General features: G+C 37.6%; 1 protein-coding gene across 7 annotated transcripts in view; it reads right to left on the bottom strand.

Moving 5' to 3' along the window:
- Positions 1-4,599: 4,599 nt before the first annotated feature.
- Positions 4,600-10,157, bottom strand: part of LOC115856293 (solute carrier family 25 member 16) — a 91,259-nt gene continuing 85,701 nt past the window's right edge. For 6 of the 7 annotated variants that reach the window (XM_060285877.1, XM_060285878.1, XM_070043811.1 and 3 more), the window contains 4 exons: positions 9,976-10,065; positions 9,191-9,373; positions 6,393-6,539; positions 4,600-5,711 (listed from right to left, as the gene is read on the bottom strand). In XM_060285877.1, the coding sequence (XP_060141860.1) occupies positions 5,643-5,711; positions 6,393-6,539; positions 9,191-9,373; positions 9,976-10,065 (489 nt within the window). In that variant the 3' untranslated portion in view covers positions 4,600-5,642. The remainder of the gene's footprint in view (positions 5,712-6,392; positions 6,540-9,190; positions 9,374-9,975; positions 10,066-10,157) is intronic. The other variant, XM_060285879.1, reaches the window with a different exon arrangement.

Here is a 10,157-nt window from a genome sequence, read left to right as displayed (position 1 = left end):
GATCCCACATGCCGCGGGGCAACTAAGCCCATGCGCCACAACTACTGAGCTTGCACGCCTCAACTAGAGAGCCTGCGTGCCACAAACTACAGAGCCCATGTGCTCTGGAGCCCACACACCCTGGAGCCTGCATGCCACAACAAGAGAAGAGAAAACCCGCACACAACTAGGGAGAAGCCCACGCGACTAAACAAGCGCCACAACAAGAGATCCCACATGCCACAACGAGGACCCGATGCAGCCAAATAAATAAATATTTAAAAAAAAAAGAATTACATAGTTTTGCCTTTAATATTTAGGCCTGTTAGTGCACCCAGAATTAATTTCAGTGATGATGTGAGATAGGGTCAAATTTCATTTCCTCAACTATCCCATCACCCTTTCACCGTTCATCTTCCATGCCCATGAGCGTGGAAGTGAAGGTCAATGAGCATGTATGTGAAGGTCAGTTCCTAGGCCAAAACCTCATTTGATCTTCAGAACCACCCCATGAGGAATAAATTATTTACCTCTTTTACAGATGAAACTAACCTCAAAGATTAAATAACTTGCCCAAAGTCACAGTACTATTAACGAACAGAGCCAGAATCTGAACCAGTACAAAACTAGCCTCCATTTTCATAATGTCAAAATACATCTGTGGTTTTTACAGTGTTTGAAGGAGCCTAAAACTGATGACAAGTCTAACCCCTTCCACCATCTTGCTGTTAAACATTGAAATGACTGAATTGTTCATTTTTCTCTTCTCCAAATGATGAGCAAAAAGGGAGGGATTTGTGTTCCAAGTGCGTTTAGAAAAGCAAATAATGTTAAGTATATATTTATTTATTTTATAAAACCATGAGAACAAAGGAAAAGAGCTTTATTTTCTGGATTGCTTTCCCTGCAGTGACTTTATAGGTAACATGTAGGAAAGAAATTTAGTTCAGTAACAGACCAGCTTTATTTAAAGCAAAAAATATTTCTTCCTTTGAGGAAGATGTTCTTAAACTCCAAAATACATATTTGCTGGATACTCTAGCCACCTTGTATTGAACAGAATTGGAATTAGGGTGTATGTTTAAAACCTATTACACTTAATAGGTTTAAACTAGAATATGAATCTGTTCTGAGCTCTTGATGTACTAAAACTAAGAATCTAGGTTTTTAAACGTACAGATATAATCATGTAACAAAATACTGTTTTTTAAAAACTCATCACATACTGAAATATAGGGATGAAATTGAATGATGTCTAAAATTTGCTTTAAAACATGTCAGCAAGGAAAAAAAGGTTGAAAACAATTGCTGCAAAATCTAACTGTTGAATATGGGTGATGGGTATATAGAAGTTCATTATACTACTTTTGTGTGTGTTTTTAAAGGTTTTATAATAATGTTCTAAAGCTCATCATGAAAAGAAAGCTAGTTAAAGCCTTAAAAATAATTTTTATGTAAAAATCTTTCATAATAAGCCAAAGCAGTATCTATACAAGAGCCGAGAGTCAGGAAAGGCAGACTTCACCCCCTGGGTCCATCTTGGTTCATACTTTCCAGGATCATGAGTCCCAATCAGCCGAGAGTCAGTGGTGACTTGAGTGAGGTTGGATGGGCCTATCCTCTTAGCTACAAGCAGTCTTTTTAATGAGCAAGGCTGTCCACTGAATCTACATAGACCAGCTGGTCAAATCATGCCCCAAGGTTTCCAGCTGGCCTGAGATGTGATTTGCTTACACTAACCATTGTAATGCTTTTTTTTCTTTTTGGCTGCACTGTGCGGCTTGTGGGATCTTTGTTCCCTGACTAGGGATTGAACCCCAGCCCTTGGCAGTGAAAGCGCGGAGTCCTAACCACTGGACTGCCAGGGAATTCCCAACAATTGTAATGCTTCTAAACATTTGTATAGCACCTGGAAAATGTACACAACACTGAATGGGAAACACATAGTACCTGGGAAAATTGCTGAATTACTAATCAGAACATCTGGGTTCTAGCAATGACTTGCCCAGAGCCATATGCTAACGTGAAATATCTATGCTAGGTACTCTGTAGGGTTTAATTCAATTGAGAGAATATCTATGAAAATTATAAAGCATATTACATATTATTACCGCTGCTAAAAAAGCAATAAGTGGTATAAAGCTACATATAAAGATGGAAGTAATTCTTTCTGGAAGGAAAAAAATCAGAAAAGGCTTTCTGGAGAAGGTAGCATACTAGTCTTTCAGCCTGGGTGAAGTTGCATAAATGGTATTGGAGAAACAGACAAATATAGATAGAGGATACAACAAACAAGAAAAAAGACATGTATAGGGAAGAGCAAAAATAGTATATTAGGGAATTCTCTGGCAGTCCAGTGCTTAGGACTCTGCACTTTCACTGCCATGGGTCCAGGCTGGATCCCTGGTCAGGGAATTAAGATCCCACAAGCTATGCAGTGCGGCCAGAAAAAAAAAAGTACATTAGAACAAATATGCAAAGAAATAATGGAGAATGACCTCCATTACATACCACACATTCCAACCTATTAGTGGGATATGAAAGAATGTTAGTAGGTTGCAACCAGCTTTGTTTTTTTAAATTAATTATTTTTGGCTGCTTTGGATCTTCGTTGCTGCGCACAGGCTTTCTCTAGTTGTGGCGAGCGGGGGCTACTCTTTGTTGTGGCGCGCGAGCTTCTTCATTGCGGTGGCTTCTCTTGCTGCGGAGCACGGGCTCTAGGTGCGCGGGATTCAGTAGTTGTGGCACACGGGCTCTATAGAGCACAGACTCAGTAGTTGTGGCGCACGGGCTCAGCAGTTGTGGCTTGCGGGCTCTAGAACGCAGGCTCAGTAGTTGTGGTGCACGGGCTTAGTTGCTCCGTGGCATGTGGGATCTTCCCGGACCTGGGCTCAAACCCGTGTCCCCTGCACTGGCAGGCAAATTCTTAACCACTGCGCCACCAGGGAAGCCCTGCAACCAGCTTTGCTTTTAATGGAATAGTGGAAAATATTAGGGTATATCACATATAAAAAGGGTAAATATTTTGTTAAAGTACTGTTTAAGGTGCACGCACATACATATGTTCATGCTGAGTCATGATGCAAAATGTGTTTCTTGTTGTGGGTTCTGGCAATTTTTACTCTTAAGCACCAGTCCAGATTATCATACACCAAACTACCAGTAGTTGTAACTAAATGATAAGATTACAAAGAAATTGAATTTTCTAAAATTTGTAGTGTTTGAAATTCTCACTAAAATCATGTACTACTCTATAATTAGAAAAAAAAAATTTAAAGAAAGAAAATTATGCCAAGACTTTTGAACTCAGAAAATGTGAGGTAGATGGTGTCCTTGACAGAAATAGAGATTACAGAGGAAGGCATTAGATGAAGATGGAAATTTACATTTTGTATGTGCTGACTCAGAAGTGCTCACAGAAGACTCTGAAGGCAGGAGCTGGAACACAGATATAACTAGAATCCAGAAGACATGGCGGGGTATACAGATTTGGTAAACAGCTACATAGGTCATGGTTGGAGGCAGTGACTGTCCAAGGAGAGAGAACAGGACCAGACCAAACATAGAGCTCTGGGAAAGACCCGTCTCTAGAGAGTGAGAGACGAGGAAGAAAAGAAAGGAATAAGAGGAGGCAGCAAGAGAGGTAAGGAGGCAGAACTCTGAACTGATTTTCAGGAATGGGGCCACTGGAATGGCTACACTGTCATCACATCCTGGCTTTACACTATAAGGAAGACCTTGTCTAGGCTAATGATGCTTTTGATCTGGACCTGCACAAAGTGACTGCCCAATAACATTAGAGACTGGTAGCCACTGCTGTCTTAGTCCTTGGCGTGGATGTCATACTTAAACTGCACTATTAGCAATTTGATGGCCCAGTCTGGGTTTAACTTACAGCTCACCCCAAGCCTCCAACTCACAGCATCTTATATATAAAAGACGAATCCTTAACTCTTTCAACTAAGTGGCTAGACTCTTGTAAGCAAGACAGAGTCCCAGGGCTTCCCTGGTGGCGCAGTGGTTGAGAGTCCGCCTGCCGATGCAGGGGACATGGGTTCGTGCCCCGGTCCGGGAAGATCCCACATGCTTTGGAGTGGCTGGGCCCGTGAGCCATGGCCGCTGGGCCTGCGCGTCCGGAGCCTGTGCTCTGCAACGGGAGAGGCCACAACAGTGAGAGGCCCGCGTACCGCAAAAAAAAAAAAAAAAAGACAGAATCCCAAATGACAAGAAACATGGAACCCCTCCCAGGGCTCTCCTTCCACAGGGCTTTGCAGGCCATACAAATCTGTAAAGCAACCACTGATTGAACCAAAAGAATTTACATTATTCATCTCACTCCCAGGAATATCTAACCAATATTTAAGCCTTATCTCTGTAAACTTCCTAGTTTTTCCTGTCTAATCCATAGTATCTCCATGATCAACTCCATTCTGTGTGTTCTTCTTAAATCTCTTTATAATGTCAACACTCCTTGGTTTCAGCTTTAGAGCATTATCAATATTTCAGTTCTCAACACTGGAAAAAATTGTGGACAACCCTGAACTTAATTATTATTTAGTATTAATAATTGACACTGTAAGATCTAACAGTAAGAGAACAATTTATTTAATAAAATCTTCAAGTAATAATTTTTTTAAAACATGTGAGGTAGAGGCAGCAATTTTTAACATACTTAACATTCATTAAAAAGAAAACATTTGAGAGAAGTGAGAGATCTCCCTGCCAAAGATGGATACACTAAGGTTAAAATTGGTCACAATATAAGTAATCAAGCACTTTGAGGTAACTATTTTACAAAACATTTTTATACCAAAAGAGAAAATTGAGAAATGCCCTAAAACTAAGGGGCATATGAACATGAGTAAGTGAAAATAGGAATACACCTTTTTAATTTGTCATCAATTCAGCAAACAAAATTTCTTCTCAAAAGAACAGTAGGAATTATTTTATTTCACTAGAATACTGAAAAGTGAAAATAACAAGTGGGAGAGTAAGGAGAATCAGAAATTAACTGGAATAATACATTTATCAGTGATAATTTAAAAGACTAGGTTTAAAGTGAAAACATCTCTGATAGGAGAAAGCAAAAGTCAGGAAAAAAACCAGCAGAATGGCCTTTGAATCAGGGACCTCAAAATACAGAAAAACGTCTTACTTATGTTCTCATCATCACAAGATTGTCCTTAAATGACAAAAGCAATCAATTTTCTTACCTAATCTTTCAAATAAACAAAATATGATTAAAAATCTAAAAGATCAAATTAATCTTGAAAATTTAGACTTAAAGGTTTAAGCCTCAGATTGAAAAATTCATCCCAGCTTTAAAAGGTGGTAGAAATTTATCAAACTCTAGATCATACAAAACCACATTTATAATACCTATAAATTTAGACTTTTCAGTTTTGGTTCACCTGTACTAAAAAAATACTATGTTAAATTTTGTATGGTAATAGAACTTTATGTTTAACAAGGTTATACCAAAAAATAAATAAAACAAAAAAACTGGAACTCTGAAAGAGTATATTTACATCATTTCTTACCCTTGGGATAAAAGTTATCTTCACAGTGTAACCAGGCACTGATTTTACAGCATATCCGAATTATAAATAGGCAACAGTTAGAGAAGATCATGATGGTTTGGAAAAAGCAAGGAAAACAGTGCTTTATCTTCTTTGAAAATCACCCAATATATGACAAAGACTTTCATGTTCTCCTGATGGAAGATCCATGATGTAAAATAAATTAAGGAAGATATATTTAACACAATGTGGAATTACATAAAAACATATATGACATTATTATCTAACATTCTGTAATTTGGTTTACAGGGATGTTAAAAAAATTGTAAAGATTTTTATGGCATTCTATGGATAATAATATACTTAAGCAATATGGTTTACATATCTTATTAGCCTGAGACCTACATATAATTTTTTAAAGAGATGACCTATTTTTAAAATAATCTATTAATACAATATGACAAGTAATAATCTCCATTTTTAAATATAATACTTTGTCCTAGATTTTTTTTAAAAAAGGTTATAAATTGAGGGGAGAGGAACCAGAAGGGATAACCAGTTTTCCTAGATGTATTCTAGGAAACATGCACCCTGTTCCTAAGGCAAAAAATCAAGTCCCTTTTTTTCCAGCTTCTCATTTCACAAACTATCCTTCACCACCACGTTCATTATTTCACTTTTTGCTTAAAATTACTTCCTGTGAATTGTTTTCTCTCTTTCCTTTGCAGAATCAGATCTTTTGAAATATGCCCATGGAAAACACGAGACACCGAGTTTTAGTTTATACAAATACATAAATGAAGTACTCACAATAGCACAATCAAATGTGACCATAAAAAAAATTTTTTTTTAAATTAAAAAAAAATGTGACCATATATAAAACAAAAAGGATATTAATTTTTCTGAGTTTAGATGATAAAGTAGCTTCCCCAAAGGAGGATAGCGGTTTAGTGAGGGCACACATCCCAGGAGAATCAGCTTATGTTTGGCTCTGGTTATAGCAACATTAAGACGCCGCCAATCTTTCAATAGTTCACCAAGCTGAAAGAAATTGTAATTTTCAATCTTTGAGTTTTCTTATTTATTTGAGTTTTTTGAGCAGTTTTCAAAAACATATACTGCAAAAAAGATTCATCAACACATTTAAAATCCAGACAGTTGGAAAAACTTGCCCACAGTGCCAACTTCAAGTATTTTATTGTGGGTATGATATCCTAGCCATAATTTTAAATTATTAAATACATATAATAAAAATATACTAAAAATTTTTAAATATTAAATATATATAATACAGAATTGAAGTTAGGACTTCCCTGGTGGACCAGTGGTTAAGACTCCGTGCTCCCAATGCAGGGGGCCCGGGTTCGATCCCTGGTCGGGGAACTAGATCCCGCATACCACAACTAGGAGCCCACATGCCGCAACTAAAGATCCTGCACCCAGCAATGAAGATCCCAAGTGCCGCAACTAAGACCCAGCACCGCCAAATAAATAAATATTTAAAAAAAAAAAAAGAATTGAAGTTATCTCCACTCAGTGTAGCATTGTTTTTTTAAAATATCTATGAAACAAGCTCTCTGTTTCTTTTTAAAAAAAAAATTTTTTAATAGATTTTATTTATTTATTGGCTGCGTTGAGTCTTCCTTTCCTGTGCACAGGCTTTCTCTAGTTGTGGCGAGCAGGGCTACTCTTTGTTGCGGTGTGAGGGCTTCCCATTGTGGTGGCTTCTCTTGTTGTGGAGCACAGGCTCTAGGCGCGCAGGCTTCAGTAGTTGTGGCACACGGGCTTCAGTAGTTGTGGCTCACGGGCTCTAGAGCGCAGGCTCAGTAGTTGTGGCACATGGGCTTAGTTGCTCCATGGCATGTGGGATCTTCCCAGACCAGGGCTCGAACCCGTGGTCCCCTGCATTGGCAGGCGGATTCTTAACCACCATGCCACCAGGGAAGCCCCAGTGTAGCATTGTTTTTTAACAGTAATAGAAACTCGTCATAGTAGAAGACTCAGAGGAGTGGTTAAATATACCGTGACCCATATATACAGTAGAAAACTATGCATCTGTAAGAACAGAATGAAATCTCTGTGTAATGACATGGAAAGATCTCCAAGCTGTTAAGTGGAAAAAGCAAAGTCCAGAATAGTGTATATATTACCTTTTGTGCAAAAAAGGAGGGGAATATGAATACTGATTCATATCTTTAAGCATATGCTTAAAGAAACGTAGAAGGTTACCAAAAAAACAAAAACAAAACAAAAACAAAAAACCAAACATGTGATTATCTGTGAGGGTAAGAACTAAGTAGAGGAACCGGGAAGAAGGGAGACTTTATACTATGTGTATTTTATTTCATTTATTTATTTTTGGCTGCACAGCGTGGCATGTGGGATCTTAGGTCGCTGACCAGGGATCAAACCCGCAGCCCCTGCATTGGAAGTGTGGAGTCTTAACCACTGGATGACGAGGCAAGTCCCTCTACTACATGTATCTTAAAAACCATATGAGGGCTTCCCTGGTGGCGCAGTGGTTGAGAGTCCACCTGCCGATGCAGGGGACAAGGGTTCGTGCCCCGGTCCGGGAGGATCCCACATGCCGCGGAGCGGCTTGGCCCGTGCGCCATGGCTGCTGAGCCTGGGCGTCCGGAGCCTGTGCTCCGCAACGGGAGAGGCCACAACAGTGAGAGGCCCGCACACCATAAAAAAAAAAAAAAAACCATATGAAGCTATCGCATAGTCAAGAAAAATGAGTCAAGGAGAGATAAAAATGCAAAAAAACAAAACAAAGCCTGGAATTATCTATAAATTTGAAAGTATATCTAGGGAAGCCTATATGTTTAAAAATGCTCCAAACACGATAACCAAGAGGTAGAAGCAACCCAAATGTCCACTGATGGATAAATGGATAAACAAAATGTGGTATATACATGCAGTGGAATAATATTCAGCCTTTAAAAGGAAGGAAATTCTATCCAATGATGATAATATACAGGAAAACACAAGCCATTTTTATTCTCCTTCATCCCGGTTAACTTGAGGTACAAAGATGAAGTACTCATTTGCACTATGACCTCCTGGAGTGACGTGCAGCTTGGTTCCTCTCTCACTTTTTGTTTCTGTTTAATATGCAAATGTGAGTGTGAGATCTTCAGTGTGTTTGCATAATCTAACTTAAAATGAATTTAAGTACAGTTTTCTGAAATATTTCTATTGGAATAAATTACTTAAAAATAAAAAAAAATAAAAAATAAAAAATAAAAAGGAAGGAAATTCTGACACATGCTACAACACGGATGAACCCTGAGGACATTATAAGTGAAATAAGCCACTTACAAAAGGACAAATACCGTATGATTCCACTTATATGGAAAATTCACAGAATTCATAAAATTCTGTCAAATTCACAGAGACAGAAAGTGATTGCCAGGGAAAGGAGAGAGTGGGAATTAGGGAATTGCTCATGGGTATAGAATTTGTTTTGCAAAATGAAAACGTTCTGGAGATGTGTTGCACACACTGTAAATATACTTAATACTTGTGAATTGTACATTAAAAAATAGTTAAGAAGGTAATTTTTATGTTATGTGTTTTTTACCACAATTACAAAAGAGAGAGGAAAATAAAAAAAGAGAGGTAAATAATGTCCCAAACAAATATAAAATACAAATCAGACAACAAAGCAGAAAATACAATTAACTCACAGTTCCATCTTCATTACTTCTAACAAAAGATACTAGAATGATACTTTTGTCTCTTCCCTGGTATTTGTCTACTGTATTAACTTCGACCATCCCAAGAGAAGAATGTGCCAATAAATCATTGATGACTTTTAACTGTTGCCGGTATGGTGCAATGATACCAATATCAGAGGGATTACAACCAGCCTAAACAGAAAAGAACACAATTTAAAGTGAAAAAATCCTGACTTTTGTTATTTAAGCTTTACTAAATTTATTAAATGTTTACATAATGTGCCCAATTGATGTTTATAATACATGTTCCTATCACAAGGAGTAAATACAATTATTGAGTTCACTCTAAGGCTATATCCACATTTCCTGAAATGAAATAATTTCCTCAAACATTGTTCCCTTGTTATTTAGAAGTTCATGGCAGTATAATGGTTTGTATGCCACCAAAACAGTGTTGCCATACCAAAAAAAGTACAAAGAAATACATTTTACTTTCTGCTATCCCTTACACCAGAGGTTTCCAATTGCCAATCATACTGACTTCAGCACTAAATTGAAACAATCAGAATTATCTGATGTTACAAAGTTATCCTAAATGGAAACTCAAAATGCCATTACTGTATAAAAAATTACATGTCTTAGATAAATGTTCTCAAAATAAAAACAATCAGGCTTCATTCCTCTTTATCTTAATAAACAAAAGTTAACTTTAGATCTAAAGTTCCTGGCATTCTAATATTCTATTACACTGCACCTTAATATTAATTAGCCCTCAAAATTAAATTCTATGTTACCTTAATAAAAATTGAGGTCAGGAAAACAACGAGTTTGGCTTCTGTTATATTACTGACACCTCCCTTTTCAACTTGTTCTGGTGCTGGAACCTAAATAGAAAAAATACGCATCCTGCTTGCAAAACAATCTCTGAAGTTAAGAGTACTGTCAGTACACAGGTGGCCATAGAGACGGTACTACC

Source organism: Globicephala melas, chromosome 16 (genome assembly GCF_963455315.2).
Source record: "Globicephala melas chromosome 16, mGloMel1.2, whole genome shotgun sequence".
NCBI lineage: Eukaryota > Metazoa > Chordata > Mammalia > Artiodactyla > Delphinidae > Globicephala > Globicephala melas.
This window is presented reverse-complemented; position numbering and strand designations above follow the sequence as displayed.